Raw genomic sequence first — 26605 nt, forward strand, 5'->3', positions numbered from 1 at the left:
TTGAATGCGTTTCGCAGACTTTGCAAAACATTTGTTTTGTTTCTGTGTCGTAACGAAGCCAAAGAAACTCGGAACACCAAGACGTTAAAAAGTTACGGGACCGGGCGATTTTGTCATATTTAACATTATATTCTGACTTGTCCTAGTCCGTCTTTGTTTTCTTTTCTGGTGGTTTTGAAGCACCAGTAATGAATTTCCACATTGTGTAACGCAGTTAATTAAATACTTAAACAATTGCTGTGACAAGATAAACTGTAAAAGATTACCGTGTCCTCTGTAAACAAGTAATGTTTATTTTTTGATGCAACAGTTGACAGGCGAATTTTCAAGCAGTCGCAGTCACTGCGGCCACTGTCAGCTGTATCTGGAGTACGCCGTGAAATGTTAACCACGCGAAAACGCTTTTCTGTTAACAAACTATGTTAAAGTAGAGCAAGGAATTAGTAAAGTCGCGATTTATAAAGACAATAAATTTAAAAAATTATATCTTGAAAGTATACAACGGTAAATTACGTAATTGTTGGCTGCACTGGAACGAAATTAATATTAAAACATGGCAACAAAAACAAACATCATCGGTGTGAGACGTTTAGCATCTCTAGCATACGAATACGACTATGTTAGTGAATCATGACGTGAACGTAAGATTTTAAGAATTATGATTCAGAAGATTTCAGCACGGTTTGTACATAACCTACTTTTTTTCCCCGCGGTAAACAATAGCCAGAGTTGTCCGTCACAAAAGAGCAGCCATTATTGTTTATTTATAGATATTGTCAAATACGTTTTATTTGCGGTCGCGGTCGCATAAATGTTATTAATCACCTCTGCTGCATTAGTGCGTGCGAATAACCTCGGCGTCACAAGTTGCACCTGTCCACCGGACAGTTGCCTTTTTTATTTTGCCTGCCCGGACGAGATTTTGCCTGTCCCGGGCAGGCGGACAGGCGCTAAAATCGAGCCCTGAATACAACCAAGACAAGCATACAGATCAATTACAGTAGTGTCTCGATTAACCAAGTTTATGTGGACCACAGCCACCTCGGATAAGCAAATTCACAGTTAACACTGACTGAATAAGAAAACTATCTTTGTTTTCAGTTCATCCTGTGGTATAAATTTTTCTGTGTAGATTCTTTCATGTCATTCCATGAATTGCCCAACCAGTAAATGGCATCTTTGAGGTTAATTCTCTTTAGACTTTCAAGAAAAGTTAGATCATTTTATATTTTCTAGGTGCTCAAACTTGTAATGGCGCTTTAAGTCAGCTTGGATAATATGGAACCTTGGTGGTTTATCGAGGCTCTACTGTTATTTTACTTTAAACTAAACCTAGAGTATTAGTAGAATTATTTACAGTCAAAACCATTGTAATGTTTGTTTAAAGCATTTGATGTCATTGACTAAAAAACCACTTGGTGTTCCAAGATGTTGGGATTAAACCCATAACCCTAGCCCTAGGAGCCTGGAGGATTAGGGAATAAGGCCACCGGGGAATCCTTGACACAGGATTCCCACACTCTTACATCAGACAACTCCTTTTAGTTATCCCAGTTTTTACCTGTCTCATTTAAGAAGCTTTGAACATCAACAGAAATATATGACACTTACTCATGTTTGCTATAAAGTTTTATTACTATCAAAAGATGAATGATTTGCAAAGATGGCAAATTTGGTAGCAACAATAATGAATTGTGCTGTACCAAATAAGTCCAACTTAACAGCATCTCAGAACATCCACACTATAAAGATAATTCAATTCTTTATTCTGCTGTAAATAAAAAATTACACAAAAAAAATACTATAATAAATAACACAAATGTAGTCGCTGAACATGTTACATAATATACAACTGAGCAAAACTCAGTTTTAGTGTCGCTAGTTATGCTATTTGGACCCTTTAGAAATATTTTAGAGCTCTACTTAGATTACAGTCACTAACAACATCAAAAATAGTCAAAATTGTAATGAACACTCAATTCATTCTCCTACTGCCCACTATAAATCTTTAGAAACATAACAAATGACAAGAACATCGTTTCTGAGCTCGTTACGTAACATACGAATGAGGAAACTCCTCATTTCGTGTAATTTATCCACAGATTACAATTGACCTCAGCATGTCTCACACCCCGTGCAACGCAGCCAGCGCATCTCCAGGTTACACAGAGCAGCCAGGTCTAGTACAAGTCGGACGAGAGCTGTTCCTCGAGGCAAGCGGCATCGGCGGCGCCGAGCGACTTGCGACGGCACTCGCCGACCAGCCGGCTCAGCTCGGCGGCGCTGTAGCCCAGCAGCTGCTTCAGGTCGCACACGAACTTGTAGACGAAGCGCTTGCCGTGCACCTTGGAGATCATGTGGCCGTCGTAGTAGTAGCGCAGCGCCCGGCTCAGCTTCTCGTAGTTCATGTTGGGCTTGTTCTTGCGGCCGCCCCACAGCAGGGCCACCATCTCCGGGTGGCTCAGCTTGAACTCGCCGCCGCCGCCGCCCACCCAGTGGATGATCTCCGCGTGGTCCTTGTCCGTCAGCAGCTCCAGCAGGAACTGCCACAGCTGGATCTGGCCGTTGTTGCCCGTGCGGTTGCCGCAGCCGCCCGGCTCCAGGGAGTTCAGGGGCAGGCCGATCACGCGGGGCAGCTTCAGGACCCGCCCCTGCTTGGCCAGCTTCCCCTTCAACTGAAGCAAAGGCATTCCAAATACACCTGTTGATTTCAGACAGTTTTATAAACTATGTAAAAAAGCAGCATGCAACCAATTCCAAGTAAATCACGGTTGTTTATAAAGCATAATAGTCGCAAGATGTAACTGACCTTACAACTCTAAACTGTAAAACAGTAGAACATAAAAGTTCTTCTACGGGCTTCAGTTGATAATCCATGATTATCATCAAAAACATGTGAAATGTAAATGATTTTATTTCAAATTTTTCTTCTTTCACTGTATGAATGTTTATTAAGTGAAAATGTGATGATATAATAATATTATAGTTTAAAAACTAAAAAAAAAAACACTTTCTGTGTTGTATGAACTAAAATGTAAAAAAATAATCTTTAAATTTAAAAAAAATTTGTTCAAAGCAAAAGAATGAACTACAACTATCAGATTTAGTTGTGAATGTTTCAACTTTTGACAAATATCACATGAGGAAGTTTAACACTGTCACAGTACACATTACACTTTTTATTTATTTTTTATTTTTATTTTTATTATATACACCCTTGGAAACTCAGTTGCCAGCGATATCACTTGTAAAAAAGACACATCTTTGTACAAAATTTAATGGTACAAAGCTCTGCCTTGAAGTTTTACAAATGATATAGTCGGCAAGTGAGTTTCCAAGGATTTTCCTTGAAAAATAATTTTAAAAAATTTTGAGTGTTGTCACATCTAACACTTCTGCTGTCGCTAAACAGGTTGCAGTTGTATGTTAGTGAAAAACTCTCAAGGTGAAATAACTTGCTTAAATCAATTTTCAGTAAGTTATATATTTTTTTTCATAGAAAATAATTCAAATATTGTCTACATGTAAGTATGCACTTTTTTCTAGTGAATGTGGCTCAGGTAGCCATATTGTTTAGTAAAGTTGGCAGAGCACCGGCTTAAGTACAACATTACATGTAAATTGCATTTAAAATTTTTAATGCTATGTAAAACTCACTTGCTGATAAATTTAATCAGGAAGACGATATTATTGATGAATATCAATAAATATTATAAAAGAAAGTCCTCCCACTGGGTCTGTCTGTCTGACACGATAAACTCAAAAACTACCAAACTGATTTTCATATCGTTTTCACCAATGAACGGTGTGATTCATGAGGAAGGTTTAGGCGTAATTCATTGTGTAAAATGGCTGTGAATGTGAAAATGTTTTGAATGCAAGATTGCCTTCTGGTAGACATACAACCCGTGAGTGTCATTTCTCTATGGCAACCAGACATACAAACTGTGAGTGTCATTTTTTATGGCCACAAACAACTCTGCCTACTGACAAAATGCCTGGAGTAAAGAAAAAAAGGACATGTGGTTCAGGTAATTCCTTAAAAACATTTATTTGTTACTGTTTATTTATCTTTATTTCTAACTTAATAATATTGTAATTGTATTACGTTTTAAATTTATATTCTTCATTTTTTTTTCTTTGAGCCATAGTTTGTCATGTATAATTTTTAATGTTACTTATCTTACTTCTAATTCTACTTTTCTACAATTTCTTATATTTTTATATATTATTTTCCATTCCTTTTTTACATTTTCTCTGTTTCATTTTTAGGTTAGGTATCTTTTTACGTTTTTATGGCAATACCTTTTATCTGTTTTCATTTTTAGGTTAGGTATCTATCTATCCATTCACAGTTTAGTGAAAGCGTCCTTGCCATTGGTGGTAAGGGATCAATACCAGTTTCCAAATTCCTGTATTTACCACATCGGTTGGAACGCTAGTTATGTCGCACACAAGGCTGCGACTGATGATATTGTTACTCTGATCACAGATACTTTGTAAGATGAATCACAGACTGTGATTGCGATTTTTTAATACCTGCAACTAAATCAGAGGTTTGGATTTTACAACCCATCTCTAGTAGGTAAACAGCGGAGACGATGACAAACAGATAAAGGTTATTTATTTATTACATTTGAAAACGTCTTTAAAAGAAAATTTACACATTGGACAACTTTATATTTCTGTTATTAAATAAGTAAGTGGTCATATCCAAAATAATAATAGATTTTAACTTTAAAATACATCATTTTATACAGGAAAAAAGTCTGTGGGCATCTTACATGGAATAAAATAATGTATATCTTATTGAGAAAAAGGCGGAACCAACACACCTGACCATATTGCACGGGAAATCATATTCAGCAAGTACATCTTAAACAAGTTTTACTGAAATTGTAATACTGTTCTTTCACATTATAACTACCAAACTGCCTGACAGCAACTTGGAAACCGAATGCTGTTCCACAGTGCTTTATACTGTCATGTTGACTACCTAGACCAGCACTCAGGATCTAACAGCAGGACCAAAATCATAAAGCGCCTTTTTATGTGAGGATTTGTCTTTCCAAAATTAGACGCCCTAAAACAATGGTGCGATGATTAGGCAATAAAACACGGAGTACATGCCATTCAAATATGTCATCTTGGCAAAATTATAGCAGTTTTATATCTAGATGCTTGTGTTTGTAAAACAATTCATATTTATTCACCATGAATCTATTGAAAGTAGGCTATCGAACTTGTACGTAAACATGCAGGAATAATTTTTTTCCCGACCTCGTGTTTACTGTAAAAGCCTGAGAATTCTCGGAAAGGGAAAAATCAACCAAATTTAGCTATAGTTAATTTTTTAAGCATTTTTTTGAGGTGCCTAAACATAGACAGAAGCTGTATTTCCTGTTAAATTATGCTGTCACAAGAAAAAAAAATTACATAAGTATTTAGTGAATTCCCTTACTTGTCCATGTATTCCTTGAACATCTGTACCCATTGGCATCACAACCGGGGGGAAGGGGGGGGGGGGGTCACGTCCCCCGTCCCCCCCATAATAATAAAAGTCTTCAATTGCGTCCCCTCCAATAATATATTTAGTTTCGTAGTTTTTCGTGTTTTTCTTTACAAATTAGTTCTCTGAAAATATTTTTTTATAAAAAAATAAAATAGATATTGCAACCAACTATAATTAGAATATTCAGGAAAGAAAAATGCCTAAAAAACCACCTTTTTTTCACCTTCGAACCCCCCAATTTTTTCCCGGGGGAGGACCCCCGGACCGCCCGCTTTTTTTTTCTTCCAGGGGATGGATGTTCCTCGACAAATAAATCAATCGAAGTCCCCCCCCCCTCCCCCAAGAAATACATCGTTGCGACGCCCACGTCTGCACCTGTCGGCAAACCTGCCTCGACATGGCGTGTGTCCGCCTCGGGCCGCTCCTCCCCCTCGTCCTTCTGCACGACGGCGACGAAGTGGCAGCGCCGCAGCAGCTCCAGGTGCGTCCAGAACACGTCGCGAGGGTCGCTCGGCACGAGCCGCTGGAACTCCTGCAGCGTCATCTCGCACAGCTCGCGTCCCGCCAGGTCCCAGTCGCGCAGCCTCAGCCCCGCCAGGTTGAACTGCCGCGCCGCCCACAGCAGCCAGTGGCGCACGTGCGCGGGCGTCCACTCGCGCGGGTCTCCGGGGATACCCAGCCGCTCCTGCTCCTTCTTGAAGCGGCCGTCCACGATCCAGCGGATCACGTTCTGCTTCTTCTGCGCGGCCAAACACACCACAGTCGGTCAGGGTCGGTCATTCCTGGCTCAGGGATGTTTTTTGTTTTACAATTACAACTGGTCTCTAAGGGGAAAAAAAATATCAAGAGAAAAAAAATTAGAAAAAATTAGAAACTATAAATGGAAAAGTATAATGAAAATCTAATTGTACATCGTAAAGGTTTTTCTGGAACACTTTCAAATAAAATCAGAAAATAACGGGTTTATGTCAATTTTGCAAGTAGCACCTTTCTGGGAAAACAAAACAAAAAAATTCTAATCTAGTATTATTGAGCAGCTACAATAATTAATGTAGCTTGATCATCCTGCAAAACTGTGTGTGTTTGATTCCCGCTGGAGTCTTAAAACTCGATAGTGACAATGGCCAAAAATTCCAAGGAGATGGTGGGTTCAAATCTTTTCAAACAAAAATTATTAAAATCATTATTAAAAGAAATATTCAGCTATTTCAATAAACTTCCATCAATATTTACTAGATTTTAGTATGCAAAACATAATTATCCTAAACTCCAATACCCTTCACAAACACTGGTTTTTCTAGAATACAGTATGAATAAAAATACACCTTACTACAACAATATATTAAAACAATTTTACAATATTATTTGGAATGTTGCTTATCTAAACTAAACAACCATTCACCTGGTTTTGCAATATTTTTAATGTCTTTAATCTATCCTAACCAAACAGTTATAAGACTTTACAGTACCTAGTTTAACTAACACTGATTAAACCTAACCAACTGTTCAGTTCAGTTGTAATCACCTAAATGTGCAAAAATCTACTTTCCTGGGGAAAAAAGTGAAAAAAAATTTTTTTTTCAAGAATTTCAATACTTTAAATAACAACAATTTTATGTAAATTACCCAACTAAAATACGTTTGCAAAAAATTAACATAACTGACAATAATATAAAAATGATACTTTACAAGTGCCATTTATTAAAAATAAGACAAATAAATAATAACTTATACAAAAGATAGGTAGGTTAAGTATAAGTAAGCTACATTCATTGTGTAAGGTCTAATGAATATTATTGATTACATAGGTACTGATTATGTAGATGACCTAAAACAACTAATCAACCTTTCACTTTAAGTTGGTATACGCCTTATCACCCAGAAGCCTTACTTGGGTAATTTTCGCACATCGCGGCTTTATCGTAAATAAAATAACAAAATTCGAAAATTACGTTTTTCTAAAATTAAAGGCGTTCCTCTATTTACCCTGAAAACATTGTTTCTTATTTCCTACTGGTTTCTGAGAAATTAATGTTTGTAGGTCACATTAGATAGCTATGCAGTATAGCGGCCGTCAACATGTTGTGCTTTAATTGCATTTTCAATCCTGTGGTTTTCCTTGAGTAAGAACGTATATATTCTGCATTTGGATATTGTGGTGCAATGTAATAAAATAATAATTTTAAAAAAATTACGTGATTCCCTACTGTGCATCCAACCCCAAGCGTCAAACCTTGGCAGGAATTTTTTTTAGCAGTATGGAACATCGATAGCACGTAAATTGATGAATAAAAGGTAGGTATATCATTGCACGTATCAAACGTAATAATTCCTTTTATACATCAGCTATCGCACGTAACAAGTCGGAGCTTTGTACCTCCATATTGCTAAAAAGAAAATCCCTGTCAAGGGTTGACGCTATGTTTTGTCGTGAATTAGATTCAAGTTCCAAAGTAGAATGCAAGTTCAGGGTTGTCCACATCTATTGATTCTATACTGGATGGGTTATCGTTGGGCTGGGCTGCTTTAGACTGCTGCAGCGCTCGGAGCATCGTTATTTCTACGTCCGTGCTCACCACTTTGGGCCAAATCCGTTTCATTTTTCTGGGCTTATTTCTTTCTTAATCGATAGCGCCAACATCTCTCTGCATCGGAAAGTCTAGGTGGCCGGTTAGAAATGGGTTTCACTCGTTGCTTCTTCGATTTCTTCACTTTTGGCTTGGGCATATTCCTTTCCACTTGCGTAAATAAATATTGTGCACGAAATATATATATATATATTTTTAGCGTAGTTTACTCTCTAAAGTAAACAATAAAGGTTGTTTGAAACAAATTGACTAAATACTTTTGTTGCTAGCTCGCTTGTGACTAAACGCTAGTCGCGCCTACTACGCATTTTAGCGTTCTATGCCGCACGGTTACGTCATTGTGAGAGACCCATCAGGGTAATGGGGAGGGGGGGGGGGGGGGGGGCAAGCAAGCGTTTCCCGTTGCTGAAGAGCGGGCTTTACGATAGTATAGGTATTATTAGCCTCAAGAGTGGGCGTTTCAAAGTATCCTATTTTTGTGTCGCCAAGATTATGTCCTGAAAAAATAGTGCCAGAGGAAAGGGATGGTTCACGGAGTGGAACTTCCGATGTGGCATTGGGCTTTCGTGTGCCAGACCTGCGTGAAACTGACACAAATCCCGGTTGTATGCCACCGGTAACGCCTGAGTGATGTCTACGAGGAAAGGGGCATGACCGCCAAGCACGCCATAAACGAGAACACAAACGCTGAGGACTAAACCTATTTAACAACGCGACAAAGTACGGAATGAAGGTGCCCCGTCGTTGCCCATATAGCTGAACTGACTAAACTTAACACAAACCATTATGAAAATACTTAAAAAGTATATGTTCATAGGCTGAATGGGCGTCGTAGCACTACAGACTCACAAAGTTTATATACAAATACAGTGAACGCCATAATTATCTCTTATCCCGCGGACGCAACTAGTTGCAGACAAAGGATTTGAAAGGTGAATAGTTCTACACGAACTGCAAAGCTCCCAAGGATCTCGAGTGACGCGTCTGCCGCCTCTCGCGGCCAGACCAACATCACAAAGCAAAGACGATCGAGACTGCCGGCAAGACTGTGTCGTGGCTAACACACTCTAAAGGACACCAAACAAAAACGCTAATCTAGGGCAACGACACAACTATCCAAATCAAAGACGCTACTTAATTTGAGAATATAAAACAATACAAAGCACACTAGCCTCAATATAAAAATGTACAATGCAACATATAAGAGTGAAAAGTTAGTGTAGTAACTGTTCACTTAGTCATTCACGTTACTCAATTACAATCATGTTGATCAGACATGTTACTTAATGGTCTCAAATGAAATGAGGGGCAATGAAGTTACATGTCACTACATTAAAAATACTTAAAAATAATGTGAACAGTTAGGGTAGGTAAACTACACTAAAAATAATGTAAATAGTTTGAATTGTTGGTTAGAAATTACCAATCAAATATGTAGGTAACCAAACAGTTCACACAATATTCAAGTAAATATTTCAAATTGGCTTACAAAAACTAACCAACAAGGGAGTAGTCTACTTTGCGATTCTATAACAATACTGATGATGTAACTAAGATGATGTCGCTTACGTCATTACCATCCCTACATTCTTAGGGAACAAGCACGGAAATATGGAGGTTTTGGCAGGGGAACAATAAGAACATGCTATTTTTTACGCCATTCATTTTTTGAATATTATACTTTTTCAGTATTGTAAAGTATACTATAATCTCCTCCGCTCTTATCTATTATGTGATACCAATATTTTATTTTCAAAGAAACAAATATATCTAGACATAATTTATGGCGGTATCGTAAAATAGAACAAAATTCCATATTTATTAGCATACTTCATGATACTGAATAAAAAAAGTTTCTGATAGTGTGGTAAAATATGGGGAATAGAATACTGGTATCCCAAAATAGACTAGACCGGGTGGGACAGTAATCTACTTCACAATACCAAAATTTTTTCTTGAAACATGATAGCGACATTATTTTGAACCATCTCTTTTTCAAATAATAAATTCTGGTATCGCAAAATAGACTAAACTGGGTGGGACTGTAGTCTACTTCACAAAACTACGAAAATATTGTGGTAAAATGTTTCACTTTCGTCAAATGAAATACTGGTATTTTACAGTATTTTTAATATAGCTAACCCAATATTACCAACTTTTCACACAATTTAAATGTATTTTTAACAGAGGGTAATAGTCTGACAGCACTGCTTTTTATAACAGAAAGAAAAAATTGGGGTAAATATGTAGTGTACAGATTAGCGTCAAAAATATTTTTAAAATCTGAAATAACTTCCATTATATGCTCTTTTACGTCCTATTTTCATTACAGCCTGCGGAGATAAGAAATTCCAAATACTTTAGGAGATATCGAATTTTTTAATTTTCATCCTGTGCACTCATGCAGCATTAATTATTGCTGCTTGTTTACAAGTATGATTTTTATTTTGCGATGTACGTGAACGGGGAAACCTAAGATGCACATAAAGTTCTGCCATTCACGATTACACCCGAACAATTCACCTTCGGCCAACCTCTGGTTTATTTATTAATATTAATATTTCTCTGTTTATTTTAATGTAGCTATACTAACCTAACTAATCGTCCATAGTGTTTTAAAGTGTTTTAATGTAGCTAACCTAACCGACCACTTTTAATATTTGAATTCATTTTTCCTGCGCAAAAATAAAACCAATCCCGAAGTTGGCTGAAGGTTAATTGTTCGGGTGTAATCGGGAATGGCAGAACTTTATGTGCATCTTAGGTCTCCCACGTGAACGACTACATCATGTAAAAAGAAAATTACGCGAGTTCCTACTGTTCATTCTTTGTCCCGGTTTGTTAGGTCAGGTCAGCTACATTATAAATACTTAAAACTATACAAGTAAAATTAATTGATATTATTTTTAATTTCCGTTTATTTTGAAGTATTTATAATGTAACTAACCTTACCTAATGGAAAATTTCTGTTATTTAGGCATTCACGCACACACTGCAAAATATAAAATTGCGAAGGTCGAATGATTACATAGGTCTTGTATTGCAAAATAAGAACGGCGATATCTCCAAAAGTAATTGGAATTTCTTATCTCCGCAGGCTGTGATGAAAAGAGGACGTAAAAGAGCATATAATGAAAGTTATTTCAGATTTTTAAAAAAAATTTTGACGATAATCCATACACTACATATTTACCAAAATTGGAAAAAAAAAATGGTTTTCACACACTACACACGTCCTTAAATTTACTCCGACGGGGTGGTTTCGTAATTCTTACTAATTTGTTAAAAAATTAAGTTTTTATATCTTACATTACAATACCTGTGCTATTACGCTGTCACCACCATACATTGTTTATCCCGTGGGTTTTTAAATTTTTTTTAGAGAACTTTAGTCAATGTAGGTGTTGTAATAACATAATTCATTTAAATAATGACTGTATTGCAATTGTAAAGAATTTTTAATGCTTAATTTTCATGTTTGTTGTTTTATTAGAATAAGTAATTGTATTACAAAATGTTTGTTCTGTTACATTACATTTAAAGTACATACTATTTTGAGTCTCATTGTAATGAACGAGTCTAATGGGAGGCAAAAATTTGAATTTAATTGTTAACGTCATTCATTTTCTGTGAGGAATACGTGCTGTGCACTGAAGTAGCTGACATACTGAATTTTGCAATCTTTACAGGGAATTATTTTATTACAGCCATCATATATTCTGTATTTGATATGGCTGGTGTTTCATGTATCCCAGTTTATCCCTGGATCCTGAAGGCATGATCATGTTGGCTTGATCCTGTAGTACATGATGCTTGCTGTGTTAGTTTAGTAAGTCAGAAGATCCTGCACATGAAAGAAATTGCAAAAAAAAAAAAAAAAAAAATATGATTGTAGGTTGAAAAAAAAATTCTTTTTATTCAAATTACGATCTTATTTCATTATTATGACTTGTTTTATGTAAAGGATCTTCCGACATACTGAATTAAAACAGCAAGCATCATATACCACAGGATAAAGCCATCAGGATCATGCTATCACGATCTTTTGACGTGCTGAACTAAAACAGCTAGCATCATGTATCACAGGACCAAGCCAACAGGATCATGCCATCAGGATCTTTCGACATACTGAATTAAAACACCAAGCATCATGTACTACAGGATCAAGCTAACAGGAACATGCCATCAGGACCAAACTTTCAGGATCCAGGGATAAATTTAAATCTCCATAGTCGGCTATAGTTGTGCTAAACAAAGATACAAGATCACGGGTAAACAATGAATGGTCACAGTATTGTGAAAACACAGGTATTGTAATGTAAGCTTTAAAATTGTTTTTTACGAACAAGTAGGAATTAAGAAACCATTCCTTCAGGGTAAATTTGGGTACGTGTGTATTGTGAGAAAACCATGTTTTCAGACTTTTTTCCCATTCTAAAAAGCCGCTCTTTCCGAGTATCACCAAGTCATGTTTTCCAATTTTTTCTTACCATTCTAAAAAGCAGAGCTGTCCAAGTATTACCAATTTTTATAATAAACTTAAAATCTTACCTCAACTGGCAACACATTTTCAAACTGTGATGTTTCAAACTGTTGCTGTCCCATGGAAATGAAATCTTCAGTTGGCTTTAATACATCAACAATGTTAATTTTTTTCAACTCGCCGTCAGTTTTAATCTGAAAATTAACTTGGACAATCCCTTCACCCTGCACACACTGATCAACTAAGTTTTTATGAGGAGCCAAGATCTGTGCATCTTGGAGCCAAAACTCGTGGTCAGACAAGTCACAGCCAAGTCTCTCTTCTAGCAACGATCGTAATTTCGATAAAGGCTCCTGAATGTCCATATGCTGCATCAACACATCATCCTCTCCAAACAATAATGAATCACTATCTTTGTTTGAATCTTCCAAATTATCACACATTCCCATCATACCTTCGGCGTTTACTAAACCTAAAGCAACATCAGTTGTCACGCCATCTTCAAGTTCTGTTCCAACATCGACGGTTTGATTATCTGCCTCTACTTCTGACATGACGGTTTCATTATCTTCCTCCAGTCTCATATTTGTATTATCATCGGAATTGTCAACATCCTCCATTTTAATGTTTCTTTCAAACAATTCTGACACTTCCGAGTTTTGTGAACCTAGGTAAACCGCTGAGTTCTGATTTGATTCTACAGATTCAGAATTATTTACCTTCAGTAAAAACACTGGCAACTTTTGACGTTCCATAATATATTCTAATCTTTTACAATGAGCACGTGGCTTTTACTTAAAACATGATTGATTTATACCAAAACACGACACAGCATTACAATATAAACACCAATAATCCATTGTGCAACTGAGCCCATACAAATACAACACAATACAGCCCTTGTAAACAAGGAGGGCAAGGAGCATACAAGGATCAGGGTCTCCACGTCCACAAGGAAAAAATATTTCGTACCAACTTAGGCGAGAAAAAGGTACTAGATTCGAAAAAAAGTACTAAATTATAATTTGTTATGGTTTTTAACAATTTAGGAAGTTATTATGACATTGCAATGCTCAAACTTAAATATCACACCACACACATACATTCCATAGTTTTTTAAAAATAATTACGCTTAATAATAAAACATATTGGAGTTACAATACTATTATTATATTAAAGAAAAATGTACTAGATCTGTACTAAACCACTAATAAAGTTATAAAAGTATTAGATCTAGTACGAAAGTACTAACTGTGGAGACCCTGACAAGGATACTGGTAAGTGCTGCGCATTACAGAACACCAATCAACTACTTTTTTTGTGTGTTCTCCCGCTGATGTACCATAAAATTTTATTAAATGCGATTACTGATTAAACGCCATTTTATTTATAAATCATTTTCTTTATAACAATTATTGTCAAGTGGGGTGACTGTCTTTTGAGGGTGACTTTGTCTCACGATTTGGAAAAATAAATAAATGTACATATTCCTTGAGTTTATTGAGAAACATGTTTAGTACCTCTCGAATTTGCTAGATAACAGCACTGGTTATTACGTGGTTAGATGTTCGTAAGAAAATTTTGATGTTTTAGGTTGGTACCATTAATGTAAATTAAACATTGTTTTGACAGTGAGTTTTCTCCTTGGATAACTTTTGAATGATGCAGTATGAAAAATTAGTTTATCTGTGCTGGTAAGTATATATTTTATTACCTTGAGTGCTCTAATTACTGTATGCATCCAAAAAATTACAAATATTAATGCTGTTAAATATTTTGTTCAGAAATGAACTAAAGTAGTCACATTTATGTTTAATTTGGGGTGACTTTGTCCTGTGCCTGTTTTTAGGTTACGTGTTGGTATTTTTGTCCAGATAACCTTTTACATGAGCTGATACATGATAAAAATGTTTTAAATGTGTTAGGTTAAGTAATTTCAATTTTCATATTATTGTACATGAAAACTAATAAATCTAGATTTATTTGTTACAGATTTTGAGCTGAGATGGCACGAAAATACAAGGCTCGCTTGGGCCACAGAAGCTATGGAAATTATTCAACAGAAACACTGGAAAAGTGCCTGGATGATGTCGAGTCTGGTAGACTAAGCCAAAGAAAAGCTTCAGATAAATACAACATTATCAAATTTGTATGCTTGCCTCCCAATTCCACCCACCTGACTCAACCTTTGGACTTGGCATTTTTTTCTCCATTGAAACGTGCTTGGCATTTGACGTTATCCAAGTGGTGTGACACTGCAGATGGATCAAAATATCCTTCCATTCCAAAAGAGAAAATTACAGTTTTGCTAAAGCAACGGCACAGGTGGCAATCAATATGTCGGGGTGGTTGGAGTCTGCACTGCTGAACTTGCCTGCCCAACACTGCATGGGGGCGCATTCAGGCCGCACATGCTCTAGCAAGATGGGATATGCCATGGCGGTCTATGCAGACCAGAGGAGCACCGACAGTTGGTGTTAATGTACTAATACGTTATGACTTTTCTCATTTAGCAATAAACATGTTTTCATTGGAGAGTAACCATTTTCTGGTACTCTTACTGGTGTTAGGGGAAGGAGGGGGGCACTAATAAATTTGTGCCCCGGGAGAAGGAAAGCCTATATCCATCCCTGTAGAAAAGTAAATGTTTCAACTACTCTGTATGCATGTAAGCATAGAGTATGTTTTCAGATAGTAATACCTGTACTATTTATTTGCACTTTTATTGTACAAAATAGATTTCACAACTGTGTGGTGTATAATTATATTTGCATGTGGTCTCCATAGTAAACCTCTGAACTCACTGGGAAAAAAATTCTACAGGAAAAAAATCCAAAATCTAACCTGAACTATACTATCTACTTTTGTGACAATATGCATAACTCTTAAATCATTAGTTTACATTTTTATTTAGAATATTAGAAATCAAAGCATGTTACACAAACACACATATGCACATTTGCTTGCTGCAAACTAATACTTAGGTACATGATCTTTTCCATTAAGAATTTAAATTTAAAATACAAAATCTTCATTAATTAACTTAAGGATATACCGTGACATGGGGTGAGAATGATATCAAGGGGTGAAATTGATCACTCATGCATTGGAGAAGTTTTAAATTTTTATTTTATTGTGTGTCTTTCTGGGAAAACATTTCAATTTTTAAAATGGTTGAAGAATGTATATAGTAACCAAACACATGAACCCCCCCCCCCCCCCCCCAAAAAAAAAAGCCAAACAAGTTAAAAATAATTTTTAAAAGTAGGTAATAAAATTGCATTAATTTTAAGTCTTAAAACTTTACAGCCGAGACAGTTAGCCTATTTTAATTTCGTAACAACTGATTAATAACACAAATGTCTGACATATCTGCAATGTATACAAGTTTTCCCACCTCTTAGTAACCTTTTAGGTTAGGAGATACAAACCATGTTTTACCATGGGGTGTGATTGATAGATGGTATGTGTTGAAAGGATTTATGTGTCTTGTATGAAATATTGTCAAAATTTTAATGTGTAACTCTCTCTGGCAGTTTATGATGGCCATTTTCCATAAAACATAACTGCACTGCTAGCCACCAAACATTTTTTTCTTTACAGGTTACAGTAAGTTTATTACTGAATTGAAATAGCTTTAATTCATTGTCAAAATGCCCCAAAGTACGTGAGAAAAGTGGGGTCAAGGCCATATAGAAACTACACTGAAGAAACCCTGGAAGAAGCTCTTTCAAAGGTTGTGAATGGAGAACTTTCAATGAAAAAAGCATCTGCTGTTTACAGTATTCCATTTGTGCACGATAAATAATTAATACCACAGCAAGTATGGATCTCGAAAGACTGGTGGGCAAACTGCACTTTCTAGTGACGAAGAAAGAAAAATTGTGGATGCCATCATAACATGTGGGGACTGGGGATTTCCGCTATCTCTGTTTGATGTTCAGATGTTTGTGAAGAACTATCTAGAAAGGGAAGGGAGGGTGATAAGTAGATTCAGTAACAACATTCCCGGAAGGGATTGGGCATATGGTTTATTGAAACCCTACAAAGACATCATGGGACAGAGACTTGCTACAAACATGAACAAAAGCTAGGGCAAGCACATCCAGAGAAACCATCAAAGAGTTTTTCAAACATAAAAACTGTTGAAAATGTTCCAGAAACTCATATATTTAACTACGATGAGACAAATGTCTCCGACGATCCAGGGAAGAATAAATTGTTATATCATAGAAGCAAAAAATATCTGGAGAAAATAATGAATCACTCTAAGCAGGGCCGGCACGTCCATATAGGCGAACTAGGCAACCGCCTAGGGTGCCAAGTAGCTGGGGGCGGTGCAGCACGATACGTAACAGCTGATATAATATGTTTAACGATTATTGAAACTAGATGAAAATTGAATTTTGTAACAGTTTGGAATGTTTATATTGATATAAGTAATTATTTAAAGTCCGCAGCGACCTGTTTATAATTTGTAATAAGTAAAACAGTAAAAAAAAACACAAGCCTGCTTACATTTTATTGTTGACAAAATCTTAGGCTTACGTGATGTATTTTGAGGCAAGGAAAATATTTTTTTTGGGGTGTCCGGCCAGGGAAGGAGGGGGGGGGGGGCATTAAGGTTTTTCGCCTAGGGCGGCAATTTACCTTGCATCGGCCCTGACTCTACGTCTGCCACTACAGTTCTTGTATGTGGGTCTGCATCAGGATTAATGATTCCACCATATGTTATTTACAAGAGTGAACACATGTGGCAACAATGGACTGAAAATGGACCAAAGAGAAGCCCATGCTTTGCTGAACCATGCTGTTCATTGGGTGCACAATATAACCGTACAACTCATGGGTGGATAGATGCCCAGACATTTACTGAATGGTTTTCCACATGCTCGGCGACTTGAAGGTAGAAAGGTACTTGTTGGAGATTACCTAGCCTCGCACTTTACAGACGAAGTCATTCAACTGTGTCAGGAAAATGAAATTTCTTTTGTGTGCCTACCACCTAACACTACCCATCTCACCCAGCCTCTTGATGTGTTTTTTTTTTTTAGACCACTTAAGTCAGCATGGTGTACTGAACTTACACTGTTCAAAATGAGAAATTTGAGATCAACCGGAATCCCTAAGCAAGAATTTGCTAAAATGCTTAATTCCACTCTTAAAAGAATTGATGGAACACAGAACTCCATTAGCAAAAATTTAGTTAGTGGCTTCAAAGCAACCGGTCTCTGCCCTTAAAACCCAAACCAAGTTCTGCGAAAGCTACCAGGGAAATCGGTATGTGATGAAGCCATACATGACTCTCTTGTGGAGTACCTCAGCACTCAGCGACACTACGGAGACGGCAGTCAGTGTTGTTAAGTAACGAATTATAAGTAATCGGATTACTTGTAACGATTACTTTTCAAGTAATTTATACTTGTAACGAATTACATTTAAAAATTGTAATTCGTACTTGTAATCGGAATGCATAACATTAATTGTAATCGATGCATTAAGGTACCTAATCAATACTTTATATTTACTTGCCGTTACTTTTATTCTCGGAACGTATAGGCCTAATGAATACAATTAAGAACAAGAAGTTCATTCACTTTGGTATTAGTAAAGTTGACGCCGCCGTCAGTGCTCCCTCTGAGAGCACAGCGTCGGTCTAATTAGCAAACCTCGTAACTCCACTTTTTGTCAAAAATTGGTTTTTGGTACTACTATATACTCAGTTATGTGTTATATAACCATTCCAAAGATCATAACAATAAACAATCCCTATGGGCTACAATTCTATTTTCAGAATACCTCTTATCTCCAGCTGTCGATTTCCTGCATATTAGAATACCTCGTAACTCCATTTGTTAGTAAACAAACACAGTGTTATTGTTGGACTTTCTATTAATTGTTTTTAAAATATTATTCTGGTTGTTTCGATATTGTTTGTACGTATGGAACAGGTAATTTTTTTTTATTATCTCACACTTTAAGTATTGTCCATCGGTTATTTATGCTTACAAAACACTTTTTGCAATAAATTATACTTTTCAAACTTTTGTAATACAGGCCATAATATCAAATGTTTTTGGAGGTAATGTCTAAACTATTTTATACGATTTAGCTATCCAACCTCTCTATTCTTGCATATTCACGCAAGTTTTTGAGGACATCAATTTAAGTCTATTTAAGCCCAAGAAAGATCAGTGCAGCATATATGCAGCCTTTTATACAGGCAATCTTAATGAAAAAAACCACAAACACCATCTACAAAAGAAGATGTAAGCAAGACTGGAGAAAGAATCTGATAAAGCCAAGGAAGAGCATGTGTATACAATGGACTTGCAATCAGTACTTTTGTGCCCAAAATCAAATGTGTCTAGTTGGTACTATTAAACCAATTTAGCATTACATAATTTTACTGTTTTCGATTTGATAACCAAAGATGGCTTCTGTTATCTGTGGAACGAGACTGAGGGGGGCCTTGGTTCAAATGAGTTTGCTACAATGATTTGCAACTTCTTCTTGTCGCAACTACCTTTGAGGAACGATGCCGACAAATTGATACTGTATAGTGATGGTTGCTTCTATCAGAACAGAAATGTGACACTCGCCAATGCACTCTTACAGATATCGGTGACAAAGTGTGTAACGATAGAGCAAAAGTTTATGAAGGTCGGACACCAACAAATGGAAGCAGTCTCAATGCACTCGAAGATAGAAAATAAGCTGAAAAACAAGAAGATTAATGTTCCAGCTGACTACATTGCAACTTGCAGGGAAGCACGCAGAAATGCACGTCCATATGTTCATTATTTGACTCACTTTTTTTTTTTATTTGATCATGCTCAAGTGTATAGCTCTATCAGACCAGGCAGAATAACTGGGGATCCATGTGTTACCGACATCAGAGCCTTGAAGTACACTCCAGATGGGGTTATTTCATACAAGTTGGGTTTCACAGAAGAGTGTAAGAACTTGCCTATTCGCAAAAAAGAACATTACTGCTAAGCTATTTGATAGTTTGCCAGCACTTTACACTGAGAGGCTGAAGATAAAGAAAACTAAATACGACCATTTGCAGTCCCTGAAAACAACTATGGAGTCAGACTATCGCTTATTTTATGATAGCCTTCCTTTTCAAAACTGAAGCATAGATTTTCTAAGGGGTATTTTTTTTCTTTTTCGAAGTTGTTGGAGTAATATTGCCTGATTTATCAGTATTAAAAGCTAGTTTTATCTTGATGTTTTTTTCAAACGAATTAATAGTCAATGTTGATTTATGTACTATACAATATTGCTGTTGTGTATTGTATACTGTCCTTACTGTTCAATATCGGAACTAACCCTTGTATTGTTAGAGATACTTTTTATAATACACGAATAAATTTAATGCTATAACTATTAATTTCAAAATTGTTCTAATATTAATATTAAGTTTACGCCAATAAGAAGATTTATTTCTTATCAAACCTCGTATCTCCATATTTAGTTTGAATTTATGATTGTAAAACCTCGTAACTCCATTAAAAAAAGGTTTAATAATTAAAAACTGAAGCAGAGTTTGACACACGTCAGGGGGTGTTTTAACTTTTATGTGATGATTTAAACACATATTAAATACAAACAAGAAAGTTATTCAGTTTTTTGCTTCTCTTGTAAAATTTGTCTTCAGGGAGTTACGAGGTTTGCTAATTAGACCGACGAAATGTATATTTTGAATAAGTCTCAATTTTACTCCCATGCCTTACCCACCATAAGCCGGTGTGCATCCGACTACGCTATGGAGGTCGGCTGGCGATTTACAACACTCCGCTTGTCCGTCATAATCACGACCGTGGTCATAATATATCTCCATGTCAATGCTGACAACTGTTGAGAAAACTTGAAATAAAAAACTTGAAAAATAGAAATTTGGGGGAAAAAACTTATATGTAATTATATTATTTAACAATTATGTAAAGTAAGTACATGAAACTCATTAAACTCAGTGTTTTTTTTTTGGTATGTATTTTCACATTTCCAGAGTTTCCATACGTAATTATAATACTTAAGTGACTTAGAAAATTTTTGTTTCATAAAAGAGCTTTCGAAATGTGTCTAAACGAAAGCTAAGAAATGATTGTGGAATCAGCTAAACAATTAAACAAACTTTAATAAATATTAATATTTTATATGCAAACACCTAGAAGACATTAGGAGGTTATAGTTTCATCCGTTCACCCATCAAAAGTATAAAGTTACCAAGCTTTAGACGGATGAGTGGATGACATTTTTCAGTCCATCTTATTGGTGCAGATCACATAATTGACAGACGGATGACGGATGGACGGGCTATTGTAATTCCGGCCTTAGTTGCTAACACCCTTACAATCAAATTATACAGCAATTATTCTATTGTCATGCCGTCAACTTATTAGGAATAAGTTTGTAAAGTGCGTACGTAAATTTGTTAAGTTAACTAATTAGTTTTATATATTTTTAAAATATATATATATCTTTTTGGGGGGTTTTGTAAGTATTTTAATATTGTAATGTGAACTTACTTAAGTTAATTGAAAGAAAAATTATGTAAAAATTACACATCAACAATATCCCAGGTTAAAAAATGAAATTTGAGACACTTCTATTAATTTACTCAATAAATAATTAATTTTTGGTGTTTATGCAGTTTTTCTTAAAAATATGGAAGAACAACCCTCGAAAAAAATTCCTGGGTACGCCTATGGATCGCGGACTTATACTTTCGGGGCCAGGTCACGCGGAGTCCTGGTCAGCAAGAAACCTGGACTATGTGCTGTTTTCTGTGTGCGTCTTGTGAGAGTACGTGTCGGCGCCAGTAAAGCTCTTTATTCACCATACTCGTTGCACTCAATTCTCGACTAGGAGTTTCCCAACACAGATACGGAGGTGTGTGGGGTGCCTCAAGACCCCACCAGCAGTAACATAGCGTGCCCGCCGCTGAGAGCGGGCCGGTGAGTGCTAGCAGGGGGAAGTCGAGCCTAGCTCCACACGGGTCACGTCACGGCCCTGGGACAGAGTCGGTAGCCTGGTCCACGTGCCCATCCACGTGGTGGCGCCCAAGGTATAAACGTATGCCGATTCGAAAGCCCTCCCCCCCCCCCCTCCCTCACGACAACTTTACCTCGGAGAATTGAATTTTTTCAACTGGTGTATGTACTGTAATTCAATCTAGCTAAAGATACTTACTAGCTATTTTTATAAATAAATCACGAGAGCGAGTGCATATGATTTTCACATTGTTATAGAATCTTAACATGTAAAAACTCTAAAAGGTGTATTGCAATACAAACAAAGATGTTTTTGTAAGGTGTACATACAACCATTTATTTTATAAAAGAAGCCTGTGGATAGGAAAAAGGGTTCAGAGTTTAAAAAAAAAATTACTTGAGATTCCAATGTTTTAATACATTTCAACTAACAAATTGTCTAGCTAGTTATTGAATGTTAAACAAGCATTCTATACAAAATGCTTCCAAAAACATGAGTATACTTTACAAACTTGTATATATGTACAGAATATTAATTTAATGACTAGAAACACTGGAAGCTATGTTTAGTAAAAAGATTCATTTTGTAAAAAAAACTGTGACACACAAAAGTGCACTTATTTTTGCCACAAAGAATCTCTCTTGCAAAGAGATGTGGAATTGTTGTGCTTATATGGGTTACTCCCTTAGGCACATTCGTACATACCATTTCAAATTTGGTAACTAAGAACGGCTATCACGAAAGAATGGGTATGACCCAGTAAGCTCTATTATTGCCTGTACATGTAAAAAATGCCTTGTGCAGCTTCATTCACCTAAAAAGGAAAGAAAGTAAAAAAATAAAAATGTACACGTAGCAAAAAAAGCTTGAATACTGCAATTTAACTCATTACCTACTGATATTTTCAAAAGTTGTATGTGAAGAAATGCGCCCCCCCCCCCCCCCCCCCCCCCCCCATCCTCGGTTAAATGCAGTTGCAAATGGTAAAGTATTTCATGTAACTAAAAATGCAATGCATCCCTTTTTAATGTCATTACAAATTTTTCATCCCACTTAGACACTTCTTTCATCAGTAATACGAATACCTTTAGGCAGTTGCATTCCCTCTATTTTTTTGGTTGCTGTCATGTATTTAAGTAAAATGAAACTGCACAACCCATAGTTTTTTTATTAACTGTGTTCACCATCAAACTTAAAAAGAAAACAATAAACATAAAAACAAAAGCAGGTGAATGATCTTAATCTGTCATTTGACAACAATTTGGAAGCTACCAATAACTGAACAAAAAAACAAACCTTAATCGTGCGACAGATACAATACTACATCTTGCCAGCCAGTTTAACAGTAAAAAGTGTGCAATAAATAGATTAACTTTAGATACAAAACTCTTATCTATATCAGTGGTTCTCATTTAAGCATTCATGGTGATGGCATCTAATTTTTATAACTTCCTGCTTGCTGGCATACATAATTTCTGATAACACTCACTCCTTTTTTCAAGTTTAGGTTTTTCTTTTATTTTGTACATACATATATGTAAATGGAATATCGAACCACTGTTCTAGATAAATAAACACAAATTAAGGCACAAAACAACACTATAACTACAACGAATATTAAATGCTGCATACACTTTCACTTCAACACAAATAGATAATTAATTAATAATATTGGTAACTTGTGCCGTACAGCCAGGAGTAACGATATTGTGCATGCGGAGAAGCCCAGAGTCATAGACACATTCCTTTACAAGTGAGTAAAGAATGCCAGAAAATAGGATGAAGCACAGCCAGCATGTTCATGCTAGATATGTCCTGATATAGTATGATATATGACAAGGTTATTGTCGTCGATGCAACAGTGACAAGTACTGTAGTCACTGCTGTACATTTTCAAGTCTGAAACTGCATTCATGTAAATGTGTGCACAGCAGGAGTACATTCCGATATCACCCCAACTGCTATCTTGGCACTCTTCAGCCTTAGTAACTTTGTGTGTATCGTTTTACATCTAAACAGCACTACTTTAAGTACATAGCTATTGTCAATTGTCAAACATAACAGCAAAACACAACTGAATACAAGAAATATATAACACAACAATCTGAAAATATGAGAATTCATATCATTGCAAATAAAAGAAATGTTTCAGAACCGAAAATAAAGCAACATAACATGATATCTGCTGCAGTTTAAATTCTTAGACAACAGAATAATCAATACTTTTATATGAAGTTTTAAGGAATCATGCAATTTTTAGCATTGATTTATTATAAATTGCAGGTTTTTTTGTAAAGACCATCTTCAAACATACGTAAAACTTAGCTATGTATGAAATTTGCCTGGCAAATGTTATAGAGTACCACATTTTAATTTAAAAGTTACTGTGCCTTCAGGCTTGTCTCTGCAACTGTATTTACAGTTTTGAATTTCTTTTGCCCCTGCAGTGGAACAGGTTCCTGTAACAGAATATCACAATCCAACCAGCACTACTCGTTCACAGAGCTGTTCTTTCATCGTACACTATCACTGCCTCGTTGTCCACCAACGAGTCTGTGTCCTTGTGCAGGTACTGGCTTCGCGACTTGCTCAGGGCTATGATGGCCGCTTCATCGTTCCTCATTCGATTTTTTCGTTTCTTGCTGAAATTCACCTGAAAAATTAGCAACAACATTTTCACCCAAGGTTTGAAATACACAAAAACTAAAAAAAAATAAGACTCCATCCCCCACATCAAGTAAGTTTTTCTTATTTTTTCATCATTACTATAAATAGAGGAACTTTCCAGCAAATATATTTAAATATTCTCACCAAAAATTACTATACACTATTTTTGGGCCATGAAAAGCCATGAAAGTGATCATAATTATGATTTCTTGACTTTTTACTGCTATTAGATCAAATTTAGTAAATAGGCCCTATCCGTTAACAAAATTTGAGACAAAATATAAAATGTGAAAGAGCAATCATAAAAATACAGGAAAAGCTCTTATATAAAAGCAATAAGAAAATGAAATAACCAAAATAGGGTGGAAAACAAGACACTTAACCCACAAAAAAGATTCAATTTTTATAAAATCATACCAATAATAGTTCAATAACAAAATAAAAAAAGTAGGAAACGAATGGGAGTGTTTCAAGTTTAATGTGCCTCGGAAATTGGTTGCCTGTAAAGTCGGTTTACGGACGATAGTTTAACGTGACGTCATAACAAAACATTGATGAAATGATTGCATACTTTTATGAATAAAATTGAATCATTTTTATTGAATTATCACTATTTTGTATGGATACAAAGAAGGAGTGAAATGAAATCTACAATTTAATTGATAAATTTACTTTTATTTGCACTCATTAATTCAAATATGTTTAGTACTTTAACGAACAGATTATTTTAACTATAACTTTTATACATGTTTGCTATTTAACTTCTTCCAATCTGTGTTATTCTGTTAAGGATAGGACGATGATAGGAAATGAATAGGAGTGTTTCAAGTTTAATGTGCCTTGAAAAAGTCAAATTGATGGTTGTTCCAATCGAGTGGAAGAGAGATAAATGCGGCGCAAGCGTACAATGAGCGTAACGGGTAAATGTGCATAATGGGACACTTTTTCATGCGTGCAGCCAGCGTTCATCAATTTATTAGACGTCACGTCAAAAGTTAAGAAGATATGGTTGGATGCTTCCATTTATTTCAATTTAAAATAGATGTTTAGTATGCAACAAATACATGTCACATATCACACGTGAGAGAAAGTTGAATTATAGTGGGTGTATACTTTCGCAATTACTAACAATACCATCTGATGATGAATGTTTTAAAAGGTTTCCAATATTTTATTAAATACATCACAAATTTTAAACTGCTGTTTTTAATTTAATCCCATTAATTTCAATTTTTCAATTTTTCATTTTTGTAACAAAAGTCAACTTGTTAGCTACAGCTTCCATTATTGTCGTCCTCTCCTGACAGAAGACCCAGGTTGCGGACACACACACACACCTTGGCGTAAAGTTCAGCCAGGTCGTCTTCAGTAGACAGAGGCCGAGACTTCGACCTGACCCAGGAAGGCAGGCTTCGCGTCTTGAGCACTGCCGCGCCAGGGGGAGGTTCGCCCCCCTGCGACCCCACTTCGTCCAGAACTGTCAATAAGTAAGAGACTAGGTCACATTAGACCATGGTTGCTAGTGCAGAAACGCAAGGCAGCTGTGCATTGGTGTTAGTAACATGCTGAATTTACGAGGGTAAGCAAACTGTAAGCTACAACTACTATAAAAAAAAATTAAGGTTAACTGTTTAACTGTAAAACCTCATTAATAAAAAGAAAGATCACAATTTCTGCAATTTCGTTTAAAATATAATATTTGTACACTTATTTGAATAATTTTAGTGTTATCTAAACATGTAAGTCAAAAAAAAACCTAATCTTCCTTTGTACAAACAAGTTTTTTTTAAGTAAAAAAAAAAGTCTATTAATTAAACGGCGAGTGCTACTTTGATGACGTCTTCCTAGTTCAGTGATTTTCCACACAGTACCACTGTGCACTATTCCTTTGAGAAGGCCAGGAAATTTGTTCGAAATTTGACAGGTCTAAGGGCCGGTTTCACCAAGCAGGTTTAATTTTGTTACAAAACGAGATTTACAAAACTAGATGAAATATAATCGTAAGTTTAATTCCGACGTGTGTTTCACCATCGTTACACAAGTTTATATTAATCGAGATTTCTAAAACTCGATTTATAAATGCCTTCCACATAAAAACACCCATTAACTAGCGAATATACCCGAATATCTATCGGAGATACCCGAAAATGTATTTTTTTTCCTCTTGTAGATGCAGCTTTTGGCCGAGCGTAATTTATGGTGGCCGCATCAACCTAAAAATTTTTTTTTTAATTTTTTTGAAGAATTAGTAATACCGTGGAAATTGTCATATCGCATATTAACATGATTGACAATGGTGCAGTTTCAGCTGTAATTAAAGAAAAGCGACAAAGAAGTCGAAATCTTTCGCCACAT

The 26605-nt window shown here is 35.9% G+C and overlaps 2 protein-coding genes and 1 long non-coding RNA gene across 3 annotated transcripts in view; 1 reads left to right on the top strand and 2 right to left on the bottom strand.

Annotated features, from left to right (window-relative positions):
* Positions 1 to 1611: 1611 nt before the first annotated feature.
* LOC134537789 (DNA-binding protein Ets97D-like) lies at positions 1612 to 13533 on the bottom strand. Its single transcript, XM_063378597.1, has 3 exons — positions 12652 to 13533; positions 5904 to 6251; positions 1612 to 2675 (listed from the first exon to the last, which is right to left on the bottom strand). The coding sequence occupies exons 1-3, from the start codon at positions 13336 to 13338 to the stop codon at positions 2181 to 2183; spliced, it is 1530 nt and encodes a 509-aa protein (XP_063234667.1). The 5' UTR covers positions 13339 to 13533; the 3' UTR covers positions 1612 to 2180.
* A 673-nt stretch (positions 13534 to 14206) lies between these two features.
* LOC134537792 (uncharacterized) lies at positions 14207 to 15120 on the top strand. The gene is made up of 2 exons (XR_010076042.1): positions 14207 to 14277; positions 14576 to 15120. It is a non-coding gene; the product is annotated as an uncharacterized LOC134537792 (long non-coding RNA).
* A 6292-nt stretch (positions 15121 to 21412) lies between these two features.
* The window catches only part of LOC134537287 (uncharacterized), a 129165-nt gene continuing 123972 nt past the window's right edge, over positions 21413 to 26605 (bottom strand). The window contains exons 8-9 of the mRNA XM_063377562.1: positions 25588 to 25727; positions 21413 to 24236 (exon numbers count right to left, since the gene is read on the bottom strand). Of these exons, the coding sequence (XP_063233632.1) occupies positions 24081 to 24236; positions 25588 to 25727 (296 nt within the window). The 3' untranslated portion in view covers positions 21413 to 24080. The remainder of the gene's footprint in view (positions 24237 to 25587; positions 25728 to 26605) is intronic.

This window comes from Bacillus rossius, chromosome 12, assembly GCF_032445375.1.
Source record: "Bacillus rossius redtenbacheri isolate Brsri chromosome 12, Brsri_v3, whole genome shotgun sequence".
Classification (NCBI taxonomy): Eukaryota; Metazoa; Arthropoda; class Insecta; order Phasmatodea; family Bacillidae; genus Bacillus; species Bacillus rossius.

Excerpts from the sequence above, each read along its gene's own strand:
- LOC134537789 (XM_063378597.1), bottom strand. The coding sequence starts at position 13,338 with ATGGAACGTCAAAAGTTGCCAGTGTTTTTACTGAAGGTAAATAATTCT. Across the intron at positions 6,252-12,651 it reads AAAATGTGTTGCCAGTTGAG|AAGAAGCAGAACGTGATCCG; the intron begins GTAAGATTTTAA and ends TTGGCCGCGCAG. Across the intron at positions 2,676-5,903 it reads CGGACACACGCCATGTCGAG|TTGAAGGGGAAGCTGGCCAA; the intron begins GCAGGTTTGCCG and ends CCTTTGCTTCAG.